This window comes from Delphinapterus leucas, chromosome 6, assembly GCF_059928025.1.
Source record: "Delphinapterus leucas isolate spDelLeu-1000000601 "Yukka" chromosome 6, BTC_Dleu_Yukka2, whole genome shotgun sequence".
In the NCBI taxonomy this organism is placed as follows: Eukaryota; Metazoa; Chordata; class Mammalia; order Artiodactyla; family Monodontidae; genus Delphinapterus; species Delphinapterus leucas.
Window position 1 is genome coordinate 55,712,130 of NC_143134.1, and position 24,010 is coordinate 55,736,139.

At 38.4% G+C, this 24,010-nt stretch overlaps 1 protein-coding gene across 2 annotated transcripts in view; it reads left to right on the forward strand.

Moving 5' to 3' along the window:
- Positions 1-1,382: 1,382 nt before the first annotated feature.
- The window catches only part of MLLT3 (MLLT3 super elongation complex subunit), a 257,641-nt gene continuing 235,013 nt past the window's right edge, over positions 1,383-24,010 (forward strand). Inside the window, exons 1-2 of one of the 2 annotated variants that reach the window (XM_030763806.2) lie at positions 1,383-1,659; positions 3,035-3,215. In XM_030763806.2, the coding sequence (XP_030619666.2) occupies positions 1,648-1,659; positions 3,035-3,215 (193 nt within the window). In that variant the 5' untranslated portion in view covers positions 1,383-1,647. Of the gene's footprint in view, positions 1,660-2,716; positions 3,216-24,010 lie in introns of those variants that run through there. The other variant, XM_089913180.1, reaches the window with a different exon arrangement.

The following is a 24,010-nucleotide window of genomic DNA, read 5'->3' on the forward strand; positions in this document are numbered from 1 at the left end:
GGGAAGGCAGGGAGAAGAGAATGAAGCCAAGAGAAAGAGTCAGAAAGAAGTTGGGAGGTAGGAAAAAGGGGAGAAAAGGAAGAAGATAAAGAGAGCAAAAAAGGAATGAGGGCAAAGAAGATGCAAGGATCCTTCTTTAACGAACCGAAGTTACACACATATTTCACTTTCAAATCAGTTGTCTAGATCTTATCCGTTTCCTTTCTAAAGGTTGTCTGTGTTGCTAAAGGAAGCTAGTCAGTACTCCTACCCCGCCCCACGCGTGGCTGCGCTGTTCTGTCCCCGGTCACCGAGACCAGGTACAACCCGAGTGGAAACCTTTGCAGGAGCGCGACTCTGGGAACACTCCTGCGACTGGTTATCACCCGGGAGCCTAACAGGATTAATACCCAGAGATGGATTACGTTGGCTGTCACCAATACGCCTAAAGATTATAATCCAATTTATGCACATTACAGCCAGTGTTAACTTTATCTGCTATTTTAAGACTCCCAGTTGCCCCGCGCGTCCTTAGAGGACAATTTGCCACGTTCTTATGCAACCCAGCAGGCTGTCAGGAGTGGGAGCCTCCCCAAGAAAACTCCCAGCCTGGTCCCCGAGGGTCTGCACCCAGTACTCCCAGGTATCTCGCTTTCACCTGGGCACCAATTTGTGGTGCATCCCAGCCGGGGATTACCAACGCGGGAGGCGTTCCCTGGGAAGGAACTAGCCTTCTAGTTTCTCTCTCTTGTTCATTTCATTTTAAAATTTTCGGTGGCGGTGGCAGTGGCAGAAGGGCGGGGGTGAGTGGATGGGGAAGGGGGCCAGGGAATTGTTGCCGGTTATAACCGTCTCAGCGACTGCTTTTAGATGCTTGTTTGTAAGGGTGGCATTTCTCTCGCTCTGTCTTTAAATAAGTTTGTTTGGGTGTGAGTTCTTGCCTTTTCAGCACAAAACCATAAAAAGACGTGGTGGAAAGTGAAAAAAAGCCCCCTCCCTCCCCCGAGCGTGCTAACTAACGCCAAAGACTTGATTTAACACCCCTTCTCCGGCGGCTGGGGGCTCTAGGCAGTGGCTACATTCCAGCAGTTTTAATCCGTTTTTTATTGTAGGGCGAGAGGAGTTTACACAGGGTCTGGGATGGCTCCCCAGCTGGCCGCTCTCCCTACTCCAGCGCCCCTTCCCCGCCCTTCTCCCTACTTCCCCCCACCCCCCAGCAGGAACCTGTTACTTTAAGCGAGGCGTTCCAGTGTGGCGGTGCGGGCTGCCGGGGTTTCGGGTGGGTGGCCGGTGATTGGCTCTTTCGAGCTCCCCCTGGCTCGCTCGCTCTGCCTCCCCGCCCGCTCCGCCCCGCCCGCGCGCCCTCCCTCCGCCCCGTGAGGCTCGGAGCCCCGGTGTCAGGCGCCACGGCGCATGCTCCGGAATCTCATCCTCTGGCCCTGGAGCTGCTGCTGCTGCTGCTGCTTTTGCTTTTGGGGCTGAGTTTAATAAGCGAGCGAGCGAGCGAGCAAGCGAACGCGGGGGGAAAAAGGCAGAGAATGTCCGCCATCTACCCTCCGCTCCTGGGCGCGCTCTCATTCATAGCAGCCTCTTCATGAATTACAGCTGAGGGGGGCGGGGGAGGGGGGGTACCACACAACACCCCAGCAAACCTCCGGGCCCCCAGGCATGGCTAGCTCGGTAAGTACATACAAAAATAATAATAAGAGACCCCCACCCCCCGCCTTTCCTCCCTCGCCCTGCGCCGCCGCCGCCGCCGCCGCAGCCCAGACAGCGCCAGCGCTCCGCGGTTCCAATTAGAGAAAGGTTGGTACGGCTTGCAGGGAGCTGCTGCCTCTCCCTCAGCCTCCGCTCCCCTCCCTCCCTCCCCCCCCCCCGGCGCGCGCACACACACACACACATACACACTCACACACTAACACACACTCGCCCCTCCACCCCCCGCGCCTCCCTCCTCGCCTCTCTTTGCAATCGCAAGAAGCGCACTCTCGCTCACACGCGCGCACTCACACACACACTCACACACGGTGGAAGGAGGCGAATAATAACTCAGCCATATTTCAGCTGCCGCCGCCGCCGGGAGCAGCGGGCACAGTCCGGGGACGCGGCGAGCAGCCTCGCCGGCCGCTACGATGGTGCGTTCTCCGCGGCGCGCGAGTGTGAGCCGGAGTGTGCGGGCTGACAGCGGCGGGGCCGCACGCAACTTTGCCCCCGCGCCGGGCTGTGCGCAGTCGGGGCTCGGCGGCTGTCCGTCCGCCGCCCTGCCTTTCCGAATTTCATTTTTTGGGGGAGGTGGGAGGTACTTTGGGGCCACTTTGGCTCTTGGAAGTGTGTTGCGGGGGCTCTCTTAGGCTGGCCTCGCCGATCGCGTGGGGCTTTTCGCTGGGGGGGGTGCGGGGTGCCTTAAGTTATGGACGCCTCGGCGTGTTTTCCTGCGGGCGTGTGTGTGTGCGTGCGTGTGTGACGACGTCTCACTTTTGTTGTGCACGAACCCCGTGGTAAGAGCACGGGAGTTTGTGCCCATCGGCGGAGGCTGCCTGTAGTTTCCATTCCGCCTGGCACAGCGATCCACACGCACGCACACACACACGTACACAAAGACTTCCTCGGCGTGTGCCTGTCGCCGCGGCACTTTCGGGGTGGGGGCTCGCCAGAACCCCCCTCGGGGGTCCCAGTTACTTCCCCTCCCACGCCGGGCAACCGCCCGGGCATCGCCTCCTAATTGTCTCTAATTTGTTTCCGATGCATTCGTTGTCGTGCTTGTAGTGGATGAGCGTGCTCGCCCCTCTTTACCCCCCAACAACCAGACCCCTCTTCCCGATCGGGGGTAACATTCCGTTACAATCCCGGCGGGTGTGGATGCGGGCCCGGAGGCGTGTATTTGGGGGTGTGGGGTGTGCGCGCCCACGCGCGTGAAACGTGGATGCAGAGGGCACCGCCGTTTCCTTTTATGTGCGTTTCAAGAAGGAGGAAAAAAAATGTCAGGCGCAATGTTCAGTGTCGAACGGTCGCCTTCCTGTTGTTCACGGCTGTCTCTCCTCCCCCCTGCCCGCAGTGTGCCGTGCAGGTGAAGCTGGAGCTGGGGCACCGCGCCCAGGTGAGGAAAAAACCCACCGTGGAAGGCTTCACCCACGACTGGATGGTGTTCGTGCGCGGGCCGGAGCACAGTAACATACAGCACTTTGTGGAGAAAGTCGTCTTCCACTTGCACGAAAGCTTTCCTAGGCCAAAAAGAGGTAGGGCTCGAATACAAAAGGAGCTTGATAAAAAATGTCTTTGCTGGAGGAGGAAACAATCGCTTGGCCCGGGCGGTCCCCCTGCCCCTCTCCCCGCCCCCCGCGTCGCGCTCGCTGGCGTAGCTCGGGACCAGGGTGCGCGGCGCCGCGCTGGCCAGGTCCCCGCTCCCGCCCGCGCGCGCGCCACTTCGGCTCCGTGAAAGTCACCGCAGAGAAAAGACTGTCAGGTGTCGAGTGTTTATTCATCCCAAGCCAGCCCTCACCGGTCCTCTGGGGTTAGCCGCGGGTTCTGCGGGGAAGGTGCAATTAGTTGTTGGGTTTGGAGGCGTGGGGAGCGGGGCTGGAGGGAATAAACAGCTTGCGCCTTTTTTTTTTTTAACTGGAGAAATTGAGATTTACCTGTGTTGTTAGCAGAGGATGCATGGGATGTACTTATTGTTCCGTCTTGAGAAGTCGCCTGTCTTTAGGGTCTTCTCTGCCTTCTTCCCTGTGTATGAGGCTTTAGGTACCAGTTGTCATAGACTTTTCTTTTTGTGGGTTAGCCACCCCGACCTCCCACCGTCAGGATTTTATGTTCGGTTTGGGGGGGGGCACTTACTGGTCCCTAGCTCCCCGATGGCACTTGGTTGCTCATTCGATTTTGAGCAGCGTTCAGAAGTGTCTGCCCCATGTGATCTGCAGGGAAGAGTCCCTGCAAAGGTCGAAGCTAAGTTTCAGAGCAACGGTGTTGTCTTGCCTTCTGCTTCATTCCTTCCTTACCTTGGTTTTTAGCCTTGGTGTCTGGTTTGCATAATTCTGCGCAGCCTCTGCGGTCCCAAACATTTTCCATAAAGGACAGTTTTGAAAAAAGAGGAACAGAGTGTTATTTTACAAGAAATTTAAAGAGGGTTTGAGAAATCTCCATTTCTGTTCCCTTCAGCCTCTGGAAAGCTACTGTCTGGTTGTTTTAGTTGGATTAGTGGAGGTAACAGTACAAATACAATAAGGTGCTTTGTTTGTGAGCAGGTTTATTTATCTAAGTCGACACAATGGTTAGTAGTTATCTTCCATTTGATCCGTAATCTTTATTGGCATCTAGAACTCCTGCAGTTTCTTAGCATAACATCATAATAAATCCATCTGTTTAGAGCTACGTGGAAATTATTGAACATTCAGGGGCTTGAATAAAGAAAGGAGAAATGCTCTGTGCCTTAGAGGTGGCAGAGGTTTATGTTAATGCTTATTTTTGTTTCCAGAGCTCTTGTAATGGGACTTAGGATTGTATGTTTTGCCTATAGTGGTTTGTTTTATAGCTGCTCTTGAAAACTCAAACAGTTGAATTTGATGTGCTTTGCTGGATGGTTAATAAATGAATCCAGCATCTAATAGAGGGGTAGGGATATGCATGGTCTATCGGAAATAACATTTAGATTTTGTTAGCATTTTATATCAGAATATAGCCAGAGATATTATACTTAAATTTTCCTCCGAACTGTAATGAAGATGAGTATTGTCAAGTTTCTGTCATTATGTGAGGTTGGGTCTGATGCTTTTTGGAATCTCGCTTTCCCTTTTCCATGTGTCCATAGAGCCACAGCAGAGGAGTTTAAACAAAAGAAACCACCTTCTAAGATCCTTTGTACACACTGTTACAACTACTTGCTGTTGTACATTTCAAGGTGAAATACCCTTAACAACAACAACAGCAATATTTATTATGTTAGGAAAACTAAGCCAGCTGGCCGAAGATGTAGCTTTTAAGATAACTTTGTTTAGGCACCTTAACAATCAACAAATTGGCATTATGAAATTAAAGATGATCAACCTCTCCATATTTCACCACTGTTTCTGTGCTTCAGTGGGTGTGTGTGGTGACGTTTCCTTTTATTTCCCATACTTAATGATTTTCTGTCCAGCCTGAGGGTACCTGAGAGTGCTGTCTGTACAGTCCACACCTGGGAGTTTTGTTGTTAGGTGTGGTAAGCGGCTTGATAACACTGATGTCTTCTCAGACGCCTCTAGTGAGAGATGTCTGCTTGTTGGTTGGGCTCTTCAATTTTTATTCTCAACTGTGGAGTTTCTTTATGTAGCCTATAAGCCATTGTTTCAAAATGTTTATTTTTGGATTTTTATTTGTATGTGTGCTTCCCATGATGTGACAAGTCCTGGGAAAAATGCCAGCTTACATAGCCCAGGAGAGACCTTGTCATACTGTAATTACACATGATTCAGATTGCAAGAGAAGGTTTCTCTGTTCATTGGGAATAGTTAGTTGTAAATTAAGGTAACACCAAACATTCCACTTAATCCTGGGACTTATTTTTTGGCTTATAAGGTCTTTCGAAATGATAAGAATAAATACAAAATAAGAATGCCAGACATTTCTAAGTCTACTTCCATACTTTTTTAAGGTGTTATATTTTTGATATTATGGACGATAAACAGGAGGATTGCAAATGGGAGAAACTGCAAAAATGGTTTTGTGAAAAATCTGAGTTACAAGAAATGCACATACTGTAAACTGTAAATGGCTATTAATAATGACAATTTAAATCACTTTCAATATATACGGTAGTTGATAAACAGAAGTGGGCTTAGATCTGAGGATGAACTGCTCAAGCCACAAAAATGGATGAGTTCTTAGTTTCATAAATCTTTGGTTTGGAAAAGCGAATTGATTTTCAGGTTGATTTCCTTTATTTCACAGTAATATTATGAGAACTTGTAGAGGAGGAAATTACAGTAAGTTCAACTTGTTGCCCAGTGAGAATTATGTATACAATTTCAGAATTGAGCTAATTGGATTTGAATTAATAAGGTTTTATTCTGTCCTAAAGACAGTTTCAATTTAAAACTACTAGCACAAAGTTCTAAAAGAAGATTTTGATGAAATTGTGAAGGCTGGAATAGCCATTAGCCATTACAGAATCGGCAGGTCAAACTATAATGCATTTTAAAACTATCTACTTGCAAAAAAAGACTATATTTTATTTATTAGTATCAAAGATTTATAATAGTCTGATATGATTGAAATACAGTCATATTCAAAACATTTCATTTAAAATATTAATGTTTTCATTTTCAGCATGATGTGAATTTGAGTGAACTTTCTTTCCAATTATTGCCATCCTTACTATTGCAGTCTGTTCCATTGACATTTATGATATGAAATCTGTTGCTTATTATTTTCTGTAAGCTAATTTGGCCACTGGTATGATTTGATAGCTTTTTATTTGTAGCCTTAGTCCTTTGAGTGGGCAGATAAAGCATGATAAATTTACACTTATAACTTTCCTTTGATTTAAGTGTTTGAGCCCAGCTTTACTGTGTAGTTCTGATTTGTGTTAAATAGTTTTCCAAAATAATTTGAATAACTTTTTATCAGGGTATCTAAAATTTGAGGGGTTACTAGTTGAAAATACGATGTGCACCTGAAGTATTTTCTCTCCTGAGGTATTTAAAAGGTTTATGGAAAAAACAAAGATGGGTGACTGTACTGACATATTCAGTGAGTCTTCTGAGATTTCTGTAGAGTTCTGTATGGAATTAAGATGACCAGTGAGAACAGTTTTACAACTTGACATTTTGAAGCAACAAAGTATAATTCACCAATTAAAAAGCTGAATTGCTGGAGGAAATCTCATGTGCGGTTAGTGAGAATGTAAATTGGGCACGGACATTTTGGAGGGCATTTGGCAAAATCTATTAAGATTTTAAATGTTTATACACATCAACCCAGCAATTTTACTTATAGGTATTTTCCAACAGATATGGGGTCACAAATCCACAAAGTTACAGCATATTTTTTGTGACTCTATTTTGATAGCAAACATTTGGAAGCAAGCCATAGAAGGGACCTCAACTGGGTACAGTTAGATTATGGTAATCTATTAAAAAAGAGGGTAAATCTATTTGTAGATAAAGAAAGATCTTCAAGAGATGGTAGGTGAAATAAGGCAAGTAGCTAAATCACTGTGATCCCATTTAAAAAATGTGTTTATACAGATAAAAAGTATGTGTGTGTATGTGTGTAAATAAATAAATTCTGCATGAATGGACACCAAACTTTTACTAATAGTTTTCTTTAGTGGATGCTATGGTATTGGTGGTGATGAGTTTTTTTTTTTTGTAGTGTTTGATTTTTTAAAATAAATGTTAATTCTTTACATTTAAAGCATTCCAATGAGCACTTATTACTTCTTAAGATGAAAAAACAAGAATAAAGTCCCAATATACACTACTGCCTTTCAGAGAGGGATTACCACATAGCTCTCTAAAAGTGACCTTGAACTGTCTTGGGTAGATATCGTTGCCCAGTGATAATTAGGGTTAGGAATTTCTATGCAAATTGTATCTATTAATATTGACTGTATTCAAACTTAACCAGAAATAGTTTGAACAAATTACTTATTAATTTGTTTAAAGATAACAACCATCAACCTATTAGGTTAGCACATAAATACTATTTTAATGAAAAATTATTTTCTAAAACATAAAGAAGAGTGGCATCGTTTATTTTTGTGTGTGTGTGCAAATCTCTTTAACATTTTGCTTAATAGAAGACAACTGGGTCTGCTTATATTCTTTTATATTCAGTCTGTTGTGTTATCACACATCATGTAGCCTCTGGAAAACTCCACTGTACCCTCAGGAGAGAATGAGAGTAAAAATGGCAAATAGTGTCTTAGAGTTATTATGAAAATAGCTTTAATTTTGCCAGTTTCTGGAAAAGATTTTGGGCATCCTGGGGTCCCCAGACTTGTTCACGGAGAACCTCTAATATAAAATATTCAACTTACAACTTGGCACAGATAAACTGCCCTGTTATGTGGAAGCTAATTTTCTTTGTAACCATTATTATTGTTGCTAATAAAAATACTTGGGCTTCCTTGGTGGCGCAGTGGTTGAGAGTCCTCCTGCCGATGCAGGGGACACGGGTTCGTGCCCCGGTCCGGGAAGATCCCACATGCTGTGGGGCGGCTGGGCCCGTGAGCCATGGCCGCTGAGCCTGCGCGTCCGGAGCCTGTGCTCCGCAACGGGAGAGGCCACACAGTGAGAGGCCCGTGTACCGCAAAAAAAAAAAAAAAAAAACCCATTTCCTGGAAAGAGAAAAGATAAATCTTCCAAGGTATTTGCATGGTTAAATTCCAGTGTAACAATTATCTAGTGATTTTTTTTTCCTAAAAGGAAAATCCAAACTTGGTTTTACTGGCTATATTTTACAGTTAACATTACTGTCCATTTTATGGTGCAGAAGCCTTTTACATCTATTATTTTAGGTAACCCTCTGTAGAAGTACCTCTGGGAGGTAGATAGGGCAGGGGGATCCATTGGTTTCATAATTTTTCTTTAAAGATTTTTTGTTCCTTTGTTCTTTGACGTTTCCTTCTAATGGTCTTCTATGGATCAACCTTAGCCCTTTAGCTCTTTTCCCGGTCATCTATTACAGATGATCCCCACTACTTAACACAGATTTTACAGTTCTAAGATGTGGAGCTTTTTTTGTTTTTTATCTCTTAGTGACTTAAGTCTTCAAAAGAGAACTTGGAAAGTTTAGATACTTGGCAATGGGGGGGGATTTTTAAACACAATTATAGCAATTATGTAATTAAGCAAGGACTCCATATGTTACTGAACTTACTGGACTTTAATCTTTATTGTCCAGACTTTAGGATATTTGATCTCTAAAACAATGTTTCACACTGTCCTAATGGAAATAATATAGAATTCTGTGGGTTTTTTCCCCTTGGTTTTTATACTTTCTTTTTGTTTTTATGTTTTTACTACTCAGTGAAGCAGCTAACATGTAGAAGGAGAGGTTCTCTTGTCTCAGTGATACAAATTAATATTCTTTTAAAACATTTTATTTTGTGTGTGTGTGGCCAGAGTGTCTTTACTTCTTTCTTTTCCTCATAATGTATATTTTAATGCTTTAATCTTCTATTCTCTTGTATTTTGTGGTTCTCCTTATTTTGTTTGTAGTGCTGTATTCACTTTTGGGAATATGACTTGTCTGAAAAGAGTTTTTGCATAAATAATTTCCCACTGATGATATTACAGGTAATTGACAAGTTTTTGTTATGTTATAGATCATAGAAATTGAGAAATTACATTGCACAGTTGTACAATTCAGCTTTTATGAAGAATGCAAACATTAATTTTTTTTACATGCAAATGAAAATTGTATTTTCTAATTTATACATATGTGTTCACTGTAGAAAAACCAAACCATAGAAATATAAAGAAGGAGTTACCTGAAAATTCTTCATAGATAACCATAATTAATATTTTGGTAGGCATCTTTTTATATTTATGTATACACACAAATATAAATTAACTTTAAATTAACATTAATTCATTCAGCAAGTGTTTTTTGGAGCTCCTATTATGTGTCTAGAATACTTCTAGGAGTTGGGGATGAAACACAGATGAGCATTCCTACCCTCATGTTATGTGGTAGCATATCTTTTTAAAGCTGAATTTGATGGTATCACATTAAATATAGATTTATTTATTTGAACATTTATATTGTTCTTAGTTTTAATTTGTTATGAATAATGCTATGATGAACATCCTAGATATTCATTTTAATGGTTTTTCCAATAATTTCCTTATGTATATAGATTTTACATTTTGATATTCATTACCAAACTTCCCTTCAAAAAGATTGTACCAGTTTATACTTCCCTAGGAGTTGGGAGACTGCCCATTTCCCCACGTGGTTGCCAATACTGGGGATTAAAAGATTTTTTTTTTATCTTTGCCAATCTGCTGCATGAAATGATACCTCATTTTTATTTGCATTTATTTCATTAGTAATGCCACATATCTTTATGTGTTTATATATTTACCATTGCTGTTTGTAATATGCTTGTTTTGTGCCCTTTTCGTATTTCTGGAAAAAAAAGGTGGGGGGCGTATAGGAAAATACAAAGGGAAGAATGATAGAACAAACATTCAGATCCCCACTGCCGAGAATGAACAGATGTTTGCATTTTATCATGTTTGATTCCTTGTTGATTTTTAGGGAATCAAGTATTATAGATGTGGCTCAAGTGTTTAAATATTTCCCAACCTTTTCTTCCAACTCTTCAGCCTTTTTCCCATCTATTTATGTACATGTGCACATTTATATTGCTACAGGTAGTAGTATATTGTGTCTTAAAATCTTCATGAAAAGTATCATACTGGGTGAATCATTTTTTTCAACTGAGATATAACTCATATACCATAAAATTCACCCCTTTAAAGTGTAAAATTCAGTGTTTTTTCAATATATTCATAAGATTGTGCAACAATTACTATTTAATTCCAGAACATTTCCTTGAGTAAATAATTTTGCATCTTGTTTTTCCCCCATACTCAATATGATTTTGAACCTTTTGCCATTTCATCTTTAGAGAGCCAACTCATTCCCTTTAATTTTTTCTGCTTAGTATTTTGTTGTAGGAGTATGTTTTATGCTTACTTTTCTGTTCTTCTGTTAAGGACTATATAGGTCATTTTCTGTTCTGTGCAATGAATATCTTTGTACTTGTTACCTTGTACGAATGAAAAAGATTTTGGATATAGGCCTAGAAGACCAGTTGTGTGTGTGTTTCCATTTGCATTAGACATTGTCAGATTGCTCCACAAAGTAGTTGTGACAGTTCATACTCTGTCAGGGAATGAGTATCATTTTCTCTACATCTTTGCCAATGTAGGATATTTTAAGATTTGTTATTTTTGATATTAGTTGAAATACGGTGTCTTTTTGTTTTCATTGGCATTTCTCTGCTTCCTAACGGGGTTAAACTTTTTCTGTATGTTTACTGACCATTTAGATTTCCTCTGTATTGACTTCTTTTTATATCCTTTGTCTTAAAAAAAAAAAAGAAGATTGGGATGTTTGTCTTTTTCTTATCTGTGGGATGTTAATCCTTTGTTATTTGTGTGGAAGACATCTTGTCCCATTTTTGTTTCTGTTTCTTGTAGCCTAATTATGGTATCTTTTTGTCATACATAAGTTTTTAATTTTGTCAAATTGATCTGTTTTATTTTGTTTTCCTGTCTGGTTTTAGGGTTTTGTTGAAGAATATAATTTGTGGGCATGGTAATGTGCTTAACCAATAGGCTTCATATGTGTAGGATACAGTGAAAGGACTGGGGGAGATGTAAATAACAGAAAGAGGAGGTCCCTGCCTTCAGTGTGCTTGTGTCTTTCAGAGCTGGAAAGGACACTTGAGATTCTTCATCTTTGTTTACCCTCTCATTTTACTTTTAATCGGAAGCCTAGAAATGTGAAGTGATCTTGCATGTAGACACAATGGTCACAAGTATGCTGGTGCAAAGATAACTAGTAATAAATGGTGGTAAATGTTTACTTTTGAAACACTGAGTAATTATTCACTTATATTAGCAGACACATGTTCAGCCATAACCGCTTTTGTAGACATGATCTAGGACTTAATTAAGTGGTGGTAACCATGGTAGGTACCGTTTAAAAGGAAGAGGTTCTCTAGCTGCTTTCAGGCAAAATCAAATTCATTTTATGGATTAATTGAAGGTTTTCCTTTGAGATTAAATCATTAGGAAAAGTTGTGATGGAATGGTAGGTATTCCCTGATATGTTGTACCCCCTCCATCATAAGATTGCAGTTCCTTGAAGGATGCAGAACATTGTGTTAAGAAATAATGTTGCATGACCTAATCCTTTTAACTTAAGCGTGTTACGTTTGTAGTGACTGAGGCCTGAAGAAGGCCTCAATTCCGTTTATCATGGAATTTCTAAAAAGATAAGGCTAGCATCTGGGTGTGATTTAGTTGGTATGTAGTAGTTAACGATTAACTTTTTGGATAAAATCAAGGCACCATCATTTTTTTATGAAAGAAAATTATGACTTGTCTTGAACTTAATTCTGAGGGCCATTTATTTAAAATAATGTTCGTAAGTGATTATAAAGATGATCAGTTGAATTTAATTAGTTACTACCCATGTTAGAAGATTGATATTCTCAGAGCCAAATAAATTTTAATATATTTAATTTTGCCAAACATGAATTTTTTTCTTTGTTCCTTTCCAGCAGAAATCATTAGTTGGTTATTTTCCCATCAATACCAGGCCAAATGTTATGTGCATGTATTGATTTTTAAAAGCAAAATATACATTAACAATTTCCTAAAATATTAATATAATAACAGTGGCCTAGACAGTAGAGAGATTTACTTTCTTCTTAATGTTTCTGGATATAAATTTAGTCAGCATGATGCCTTTAATTTTTACAGATAGGTTTTATGCTCTCCTTCCCCTTTCCTCTCAGGGTGGTGTTGGGGAAGATTAACGTCAGATTATTCCAGGTGTCTATTTATTTTGGTAAGCATTTATAACATTTTGAGTGTTTAAAAACAAGGTTCATTGTAGACTTCATGTCATCCATACCTTTTACCTGAAATACTCCATTCATACGAGTTGCTGCATAATGAAAGCTTTCTTTGTGTTGAAGAAATATTCTTCTATTTTACAAAATGTTTTTTTTCGTTTGAGTTCTCTCCTTGTTCCTATAATATAAGCAGCTGTTTTGTACTGACTGTTATTGAAAAACAGAGAGTCAGGCTATTGGGATTTGGTTGCTTTTAGTGGGATAGGTTATGCAAAATGTTGACATAGCTCCAGATTGTCTTATCGTGCTTGTTTTATGACTTTTCCTACCTGTGCCCACAAGTAGCACAGAGCAGTGGGCAGCTACTTTCCTCATCATATGGAGCACCAGGCACGCATTACACGTTTCAGCCAGTCCAGCACTCACCTCTCCTTGTGTATGTATCTATTGTTCCTGCTGTGTTGCATTAGAGTTACACATCCAAGGAGATGGGACATATAGTATCACTGTGGATAGTACTCATACCTTTCATCAATGTAGTCCATAGACAGTAGACCTTTTGGGCAAAAGTATAACATCAAAGAGGATATCACAAGTCAGAAAGAGTTTGAGAATCCTGATTTAAGCATCCCCTTTTCTAAGTGATAAATTATTACTCTGTCTTCTGAAACTTATTTCTTCTGTACCTCTAATAACTGGCTTTGTATAAACAGAGCCACCACTTGAATTCAGCAGGAAACATTGTGTCCGCTGAGAATCACATTTTCTAGAATGGGTTTTAGCTTATTAGTTATAGGCAAAAACGAATTTTTCTCCTCTTCTTTCTTTCCTCCCTTATTCTTTCTTACCTACTCCAAGTGCTTGTTTAAAAGCTGGACACAAATTTGAGCAACTTGGACAGGTCAATCATTTTTTTACTACTTAATCCGTGAAATACAACTAGCCTTTTACCTTTAAAAATAGGAGTCAGATTTATTCCAGTAACTGGTACGAGCAGTATTTAGCAGTGCAGCAGGAAAGGCCCTGGCCTGGGAGGCAAAAGGGATGTGTTTGGACTGAGTAAGCTCTGTGTTTGGGCTTTTCCAGCTCTGAAATATTATTTTTCTTTAGTTTTAAAAAAAGGATAAATTCTGAGTGTGTCATTGATCTAGTGTTTTTATAATGATGAAATAACTACCACTTATTACATATCAACTGTATATTGGTTATCACGTTAGGCAATAGGCATGTGCTCATGTGTTTGCTCACTTTTCATAAACGTAGTAATTTGGAGAAGGATTTTTTGAAAAAAAACAAAATGTTGATATGAACTTCAGTATATTGGAATTTTACCATTTAAATGGTGTGTGAACAGTGGAATGGGTAAAAGACTTGTTGAATATCAGAGAAATAGAAGATTACATGAGTAATTCACCAAGTAGGTTAAGTTTTGGTTATGAAAAGTTACTTTCTGACTATATTGGTGCCATTTATATCAACTATCAACTACTTCTTGTAGGTTGGAGCAGTCCAAGAACTCATGAGACTCTGTGTTTATTTGAAACTTCTTCAAATGTGGCTCTTGACCAGGTCATTAGATCACTGTGTTTTTTTCTTGAAAGTTGACTGACTTTTTTTTTTTTTTATTTCATATAACATAGGCCAGACCTTGAAATTTTGTCACTTGTTTTGCTTTTTTGAAGTATCATGTTTCAGATAACTATTAGTGTTTCTATTATCAATAGAATAATAACTGGGGACTTGGGCTCAAATTATCGTGTGAACAGGTTAGAAGAAAGTATGTCAAATCTTTGATCACTCAACATACTTGCAGGGTTTTCTGTTTAATAATTCATATGCTTAATTGAAGTTGCCTTGAAAAGCAAGTACACTTTCAGTCTTTACTTGCAGCATGCTGCATAACTTTTAGGTTAAAGAAAAATAATTCTTTTTATCATTACAACTTGTTAAAGGGAATTGTCAAGTGACTGACTAGAGCCAAGGATTTAACTTATACAAAAATACTCAAACGCAAACATTTTAAAGAGAGCAGCAAATAAATGAGAATATACTTATGTTGTAAAGGCTGCACAGTAGTTTGTAGTTAATGCTACTTAATATCTTTCTGTGGGGTCTCTTTTTTTGATTTATCATGATCATTGATTTTAGTAGGATTTAGTCCATTTTCTATATAGCAGAATGTTCAGAGTTGTTCATCTTTAAGCACATTTGGAGAATTGTATGACAGATAAAAATACATCAGTGAAAAGATGGGAAGAAAATACTTCACACAGTGTTACAGAAGTTATCTCTGGGAGGTGGGATGTCAGGAAATTCTTGTCATCAGTAAAATTTGTTGGATTTTTCAAGCTTCCTTGAATGCTGCATATTACTTATGTGAAAGTTAAACTAGATACTTAAATGTACATAAGGATGTGTTTATAATAAACTTTTTAGTTTTTTAAAAACGTAATCTCATTTGGAACATAAACAGGAATGTCTTCCCCAAGGAACATTTTCACATTTTGTTATTTGAAATTTAACCACCATGTCATTCTTAGTGTTTTCTTTTAATATTACTATGAATATATGCATAAATATTTCATAAGTTTATTGTAAACTTTAAAGAGAAGGATGTAAATCATGTTACCTTTCTTGACAGTTAATGTTGTGTTAAGGTGTAAAATTAATCAGATTAACCTGACTTGTATGTACATGACACACAAAAATTTTTCTTTGTAACAGAAGGACAACTGTGTTTAATATTTCAGTACAGCATACATTTTTGGAGTACTTAGGAATGTTTTGAGAAGTTTTGACCTTTCTTACCTGTGGAGTTTTGATAAGTATAACTTTGTTGATTAATATGTTTATCTTGATGTGTAGTGGTAGAAAAATTTCCAGAGCCTACATCTGACTTTAAAAATTGTCTACAAATGAAAGGACTCTCATTATGTTTAGATATATGGTGATAGTGTTAGGAATAAATGGGGTCTATAGTTGGAAATAAAGATCCACTTCTAGCTTGTGAGTCTTTGTATATAATTTGGAAGTTAAACATTAAATTTTGAGAAATAAAAAGTTAAAAAATAACTACCAAAACCAAGGCAAAAATGTTTGGGGCAGGGAAATAAGTAGTCCTTTTTGGATGGAGAATTGATGCATAATTGCATAAACACAAATAATATTTAGCATTAAAGTGGTTTCAATACTGTTTTATATATAGGCTACAAAAATAACTGGAAGTTAAAACATGAAATTACATTTTAATTTTCATTTTTTAATATACAATGCAGATAGATTGATATGAATATTTCTTAAACACAATTAAAAGAAATAATTTCTGCAAAGTGAGGAAGTTAATTTTAGTTGTCTTAAAAGGTCTCTTTGCAATCTAAAGTTTATCTGATTAAGTACATTATATTATGATTAATGGGAAAACATCTGTCTTTATTTTAACATTAAGAAATAAGCATTACAAGTGTACTATGCTCAGATGCATAGCAAAACTATATGTCAAATAAAAACAAATCTGTTTTCCCCTTAGCATTAGATGCTTTTACAAAATTCATAAGTTATAGTTAGCCAGATTAATTCTGCCTTAGAATATAAAATATAAAAATTGATGTTTGTAATCTGAGCATTTCTTTATTTGCTACTTGAATAAGGTTGCCACTTTAGTTCTGTTGGGTAGCATTTGGAATAACATATTTCATGGGCTTTAATTTAGTTCTGCTGATAAATTTTTACTTAACTATTTCTATTCCTTTTGAGAATGCTAAATGGGATTCATAGTCGCCTGGATTCCTTTCTTCAGGATTAAGGTGTGTATGAGAATGAGGAAAATATACTCTTTGGCACCTTGATTACAACTCACCATATTTGCTTGCTATTGTTCTTATTAAATTAACTTATGTAGATGTCTTAACTGCAGATATAGAAAATAAAGTAATTGTTTTAAAACCTGTTTTAAACGAATACTCAGGGGACCAAGCTGAAGACGTGAGAGTTTGAAAAATACGAAGACTTGGTTAGAATATTGCAGATTGTTAGAGCTTCCCAATTTGGCACTAAATTAAATAAATATGCTCATAGAATTTTATTATAGGACAGACAAAGCTGTGGTCGACTAAGATAATGTGTAACTGGCTCTTATTTGGAGCATATAGAGTGGGAGCATATTTTGCAGTGAAAGGGGAACTAAAGGACAAGGTGTTCTCTACTTGTAAAGACCTCAGAGTTTTCTTTATGTTATTGTAGAAAGACATTATTTTTGCTTTGGCGTGCTTAAAACTAAAGGGCAAATGATCCAAAAGAATAATCTTGAAATTCAATAGCAAGAAAACTACTTGACATTGTGGGCTGGAGGCCAGCAAACGTGTTGCTTTCATTGAATGCGTGGGAAATGGGGCAGGCCTGGAATTTAAAGAGACAGGGTGCAGTACCCTAGAAAAGAAAGCCCTCCTGTATGATTTGCTTACATGGAGGAAAAAAATAGACTTAAAGTTTTCTCTGAGGGATCTTTATTGCATCAACTATTGAAGGCATTGAAAGACACTGAGTGAATTTTTCCTGACTCCACCTCCCATCTCCCTAGCCATCTTCTCTTGTCTGAAATTGGTGCCGAGTAAAACTGTTTACAGCAGAGGAGAAGCAGCTTTTCAAATAAAAGTACTTTCTAGCCTGTTCAAATGGAGGATAATGTAATTCTCTCTGAAACTGAGCACTTATTACTTTGTTTATGTAGCTGTTTAAAAAGGGGGTGCCTGGCATAAGGAAGGGGGGTTACTGTAGGAACCTCTGCTTTAGAAATTACTGTTTTTTCTGTGTCTGAGTTTTCCTTCCCCATCCACTCATGAATCCCCCTTCTCCCCCTCCCCCCACCTCCCACAATCCCTCAATAAAATAGTATTTAAAAGACTTGAATCACCAGTCCTATGTAGCAGCTTCTTGCTGGAGGCAGTAATGTTGTACTGTTTTCAATGGGTGGTCTGGAATCTCCATGGGAGATTTTTACAGGCAGTGGGCTCCAAGACCCACTAAGTGTGTTATATGGAACGTAACCCGTTAAGTTCCCGAGCCATCGAGAATATACAGAGATAGTTTTACATTATTGAAGTCCCATCGTTAATTACTTGCAAACCAACTTATTTGATTTTATTTGCAGAATTCATGGCTTAAATCCCTGAAAGTGACTCATATTAACCCAGTATTTGAGGTTTACTTTTTAAAACAAGTAAGACATTCATATATATGTCAATTCAGGAGTACTCATTTGTGTGTATATTTTATTTTTTTATTATTTTTTTAAAAGGTGGTATCAATTTAAAAAAAACTTATTTTATTTATTTTTGGCTGCATTGGATCTTCGTTGCTGCGTGCGGGCTTTCTCTAGTTGCGGCGAGTGAGGGCTGCTCTTTGCTGCGGTGCACGGGCTTCTCATTGCAGTGGCTTCTCTTGTCGTGGAGCACAGGTTCTAGGTGTGCGGGCTTCAGTAGTTGTGGCACGCGGGCTCAGTAGTTGTGGCTCGCGGGCTGTGGAGCGCAGGTTCAGTAGTTGTGGCACACGGGCTTAGTTGCTCTGCGGCATGTGGGATCTTCCCGGACCAGGGCTCGAACCCGTGTTCCTTGCATTGGCAGGTGGATTCTTAACCACTGTGCCACCAGGGAAGCCCTGTGTGTATATTTTAGTTCATGGGTGTTTTTTGTTTGTTTTAATTCTCCTCTTTTAGGGAACCTACACCTAGTAGTCATTTCCAAATGTTAAGTAATTGAAGCCATATTTCTCCTAATTGAGATAGTGTAAAATGATAGGATGTGTTATAATCAGAAAGTATATCAGGTATTTTTATAATCATTATCTCTTAGCTGTGGCATGTGGCATAAATGTATATTAGCCTAAAATTTAACTAAAATTGTTTTGGGTCAAACCTTTGTAGAAGCACACAGGATTGGAATTATATATTAAATACTGGCTTAAGATTGCTTTTTAGAAAAAAATTGTTTTTTATGCAAACTTAAATAAAACAATACATTTACTTATACACTGTAAATATTGAAATGGGGAATGCTGCAGTCATGCCTGTTCCTACATAATTTAGTTTAAAATTATTTTGGAGTTTCTCGTGTGACCCTGTGGTTATTAACCAGAGTGATAACATAACTTTGTTGGGTCACTGATTTGATTACTTTGTTTCCCTTATTCACATTCTTCACAAAATTAGTTTATGGAGAATGTTGAATTTCTATTTAAAATAAATATCTGTAAGTCCTGATTAGTTAGAAGTCTGAAATACCTGTTTTCCATAGGCTAAATAGAGAAGAATTTAGGAGTAGGCATCTCGGATATATTGATAAATAAATGAATGATGATATATGATGAGAGAGCATTTTTGTTTGTTTTAAACAATGTCAGTGGTTTTAGGTGGAAACTTGTAATCCTTAAGGAATTGAGTTTGTTTCTTTTATAAAAATTAATTTAAACTTGTTTTAGGTCATATAAAAATGGTATGAATTCTGCAGTCTTCACTGATAGAATCAAAGCTCTGTGGCTCAACAGTTTATAGCAATGACTAAATGGTTTGCCTTTTCTTTTTTAGTTCAGTACTGGTCCTTGAATAGCTAAAAAGTTTTCCAGTAGTTTTTACAAGTAGCTTTAAAGAAGTGATAGCCATCTGAAGTTTATCTTGTGTAGCCAGTATTTAAAAGTTATTAAGGTTGTCTACACACAAAAAAGGAACAGCTCTTATGGCTATACATGTGAATAAAAGTTAAAGGTTGGTAAAATTAGCTTGTCAAGTAAACTTGACTGAGGAATAATTTTGTTTTCATTATCCATTCCTCTGGCTGAAAATGAAATAGAAACGATCTGGTTACTAAAGACCAGCGCTGTATTGGATCACTTCCTTGAGCTTTTGCTATGATCGTTAAAGGCAGAGTTAGACAGCTGCTGTAGATTTTGCCTGTGGCCTCACAAAAGAAATTGTTTAACCCTGTTAGCTTCAGACACTATCATTTCTACTTTGCAGATACACTTACTATGTTAGATATAAGTGATATACTTGCTGTGTTAGATATGGATCTCTCTGATTATGATTTGAACTTCTGAATTATAGGAAGGCGGTGTAGCAGAAAATGAGTAATTTTAGCACTCTACTACAAAAACAGTTTCATGTCTTGGAATGTGACATATCTCAACATTTTTGCTTATATTCAGACAGATTTAAAAACTTCAACTTCTACTTTTCAAAGTTAGACTTTGCATTTGTATCTGAAGACCTCTAGGGAATTCTGAAAATTGTGAAAGTTGACTTTGACTTATACTCCATTATAATTGGATATTTAGATGTCCTTTTTGGGGCTTGAAGTTCAGAGGAAATACTAAGTCATTGACTTTAAAATCTCATTTTGGGTAAGTGTAAAATTAGAACAAGGCCATGTACTCCCGAAATTGATGTCATAATGTTAAAAATCCCAACGATGTTGGGTTCCTTTTGTATAATGCGTTTGCATTACTACTATAGGTTTAAAGGGCAGGGAAATACTTTATTGTTCAAGCTGAAGAGGGCAAGATTTTGAAACCTACTGCTATGTGATTAAATCAGTGTGTTTGCCCTGAGGCTTCAGCCATTCAATCTGAATTCATAGTCTAAAATTTTGGATTCCTTCTCTGTTTGAAAAATAATACTTCTTGAAAATTTTAGGACTGCCTTTTCCCACTCACATGAAAACTATTGAGGCAAATTATCAGGGTTAAGATTTTCATGCAATCAAGACTGCAGGTACACTTCAGAATTTTAAAGAGAAAGTTCACAGCCATTTTACATAAAATTTTACTGGGCTTTTCATTAATCTAAAATAACTGGTCTATAAGTACTTTATCAGTGAAAACTGCTCAGCATGTAAAACGAGGAGCAGAAGAGCACAAAGGCTTCCTGCAAATTAAGGGCACAATGAGTACTAACGGACTTTCCAGCCATCTCCAGCTGTGAGATTATTATAGTTTTTGCAAACCCTTTTCTCTCAAAACTAAATCAAGAATGGTAGAGTCCTGATAAAAAGAAGTGTAGAAAAGCCTAACTAATCCTTAGATGAGTTACTTCAAACGTGCCAAAATAGAATGAAATCAGTTAATAGCATGGATTAAAGGTTACTTTTAATGCATTTTTATCACTCACATTGAGAATTTTGTTGTATGTTGATGCATTTGGCCTGGGTTAAAAAAAAAATTCAGAGGGAAAAATATAATTAAATGTGAGAGTTTACACAATCACGTTGTTATGAGGAAATTTAGTACCAATGTTAGGTGCCAGATTTGACCTACGAGATAAAAGCTGTGTACTTGAGATCAGAGATGTAAACAGGTGGCTCTAATTTTGAGTGGTAAGTTTTCCGGTTATAGTGAGAAGGCTTGTCTATGTACTACTAAGAGTTGATTTATTATGTAGATGTAAAAAAACAACATGGCTCTCTGTCTTTGGAGAAATATGTACAAGTGGTTCCCTGGATAAGAACGTGGAAGGGTGCTGAAATCAGACCTGGATTAATATTTTAAAAGTGCTTGATTCTTACAAGTGGTGAAGGGAAAGAGAAATAAGAGGCAGGTTTTGGGTGCAGAGGTAGTCTTTACTATTTATGCAACATATGAAATGATCTCCTTTCATATACCCAGGGAGACTCTCATCTATACTTTTAATTCAGAATCACATGTTTGCCAACTGCTTATTCTGTGAAATACTTTTCCCACTTAACTGGCATATTATGATAGAGCTGCTAAAAATATTGGGTTAAGGAAAAACTGATTTGGCATGCTGCCATTGGTAGAAAGAATTTAAAAAAAGTAATGTCTTCTCTTTCTGGTGCAGATATATAGGTATAGGTATGAGTGTGTGTGTATGTATGTGTGTTTGTATCAACCTTAATAAAATTTTATTATATGAACCTGAGTAGTGGGAGATTTTATAATCATGTCACATTTGCCACTCCTCTAAGATGCCCAATTGTAAGTTTCTCTAATGGAACTTAGCATTTATTCCCTTGTAATAGACGTGTGTACTGTTTTTGCTGTGGCTTAATAGGAAATAGGCTGACTGGTACTCCGAGCACATGTGTGTGCTATGTATATTGGATGTTTGTATCTGCCATCCCACTTATAATTGTAGTGATTTTTCATAAGCCATGTGATAATAAAGTCCTTTTAACTTATAGTCAAAACATACAATCTCCCATAAAGTTCCTCTACTTGATATTCTGACCAGATTTAACCTTATACAAAGAGCTTCCAGCTTGAATGCTTTTTGCAACATTGAATAAATACTGCGCTGTATAGTTATTTATGTGCTCAAGAAGTTGAACTTTCGTTCCATCCCAGTGTGTTCCCATGGGATATGTTATTCTAGTAAATCAGAAAATTTCTCTGAAAGCAAAGTAATTCTTAATTTTTGGAGGCTTGAAAGTGGGGAAATGCCCTATGCGTGAGGGGGAAGAAATTCTAGTTGCTGCCAAATTGTTTTTCTCCTGTAGTTATGTCTTTGTGTGTTTATAGGAGTGGGAGCATTTTATCTTCTGTGTTTCTGTTGAGGTTGTTTTTCTGCAGTGCCCCAAGAAAAGTCCTGGAAGCTGGCTTTGAAGCCCTGTGGACAAGCTGGATATCAAAGAGCCAGAGGAATTCGGCAGTAATTGTTTTATGGCTGGCCAGAAATCAGACCTATTTGTATAGGTAGCACACAAAATAGCTGTGATTTGACAATTTGGTGCTATTTATACCTACCATAAAAAGAGAAAAGAAAAAGTTAAAGGGGTATTTTGGAAACAGGAACTAAGCTGTAAATGCAAATTGCTTCACCATTTTCTCAAAGGAACAAAAAAGGAAAGGGTTTAGGAAGTTTTTATTGAAGCTGCGTTATTGAGGAACTGTCTGCTTTTAGGATATTTAATATTGTACTCACACTGAAACTACACTTCTTTCTGTTGGCAGTTTTTTTTCCTATTTCCATCTGATTAAAATTATTTTTGTGGAGCAAGAGAAACTCTCTGGAGGAGGGACAGTGAAAATCTCAAAGTTTTCAACTCTCTCTTAACAGACCTTTAATATTTCATCTTACTGTTGTTATTTAGTTTGGGATAAGAACCATTCGTTGTTGCTAGAGTGAATTTTTTTCTTTCCAAATAAAAGTTATGTTTTTGTCAAGCAGTCACAGGTTGTTTACTGTGGCAGTGGGTGGGGATTTGCCAGGTACATTTTCCTGGCTTTTAGGAAACATGCAGGAGAACTTTTTAATGACTATTCTTGATCTGTCAGCTTAGAGAAGTCTTTTTGAATACAAAGTGCCTAAATTGTGACTCTCACCTAGAGTATATTCCAAGCTCAAGGTGGGCGGTGTATCATGATTTGTCTGTACTTCAGTGAGCAGCCCAAAGTGAAGTTTGTTTCCAGAATGTCATTCAGACCTTCTGAGGTTGTCAAATGCTTCATTGTTTTGCCTTGAAACCCCCAGTCCTGAGAGCAGTCTGAGTCTGGGGGCAATGGTGCAGAGAAAAAGCAAGCACTTCTGTGATTGACTACACTTTTTTTTTTTTTTTTAAAGAAACCCTAGAAATGCCTTAGGGACTCCTGGGGCTTTGTCACATTTTAAAACCATTTTACCACTGAAGGCATTTCAGTGCTGTCGAATTGGGACTGTATTTATTTGCTTTGGTTTAATTTTTTTTTTATTGGATTCTGATCCTCCAATAATAAGGAGAGTGGTCTGTCAAGTGTACCTTAATTTCTCGGGGGAGGCCCTGTAGTTTTGATTGGATGAAAAGAGTTCACTGAGGGTAGGGAAAAAGAAGAGGAAACGGGTGGAGATAAATCTGGTATTGGGACAGTTTTGTCTTTACTTGAATGAAGAGTTAGAGTTTAGTAATCTGTGTGAAGGATCAGAAGCATCTGAATGAAGATTTAAAATGGGAATTTTCTAAAAGCCTAAAACCTTAATTGGATTTCAAGATGGATTCCCTCTAGGGAAGTAGGTGTTTCTTCTCTATAGAGAAGAAACACTGTGGACTGCTGGTACTCCTCAGGAGTATGAAAACTCAGATAGGAAAAGGTAAGGACATAGGTAGTTATAGACCGCCTTTGTGGGTTGAGGATGTACTGTGGGTTTAGGGCAGGCTAATGAATCTAAAGTACTGATCGTTTATTCTGCCAACATAGAGTACATACTATGTGACAGGAACTGCTCCCAACATTGATGATAACAACGGGAGCTAAAGCAGTTCTTGTCTTCTTGGGGCACTTAGTCTGGCATCAGGCATGACCAGAAAAAAAAAAAAATCACAATACAGTGAGATGAGTGCTTTTATGAAGCGATGAAAAGCAAAGCTGTGGAAACAAAGTGCTGAGAGATTAGTTCTGCTCAGGTATCAGAATTTGAATTAAGTTAAAAAAAGTTACAAGTGAAAAGTCTAATTTAAAACAAGAATTATGTGGATTAAA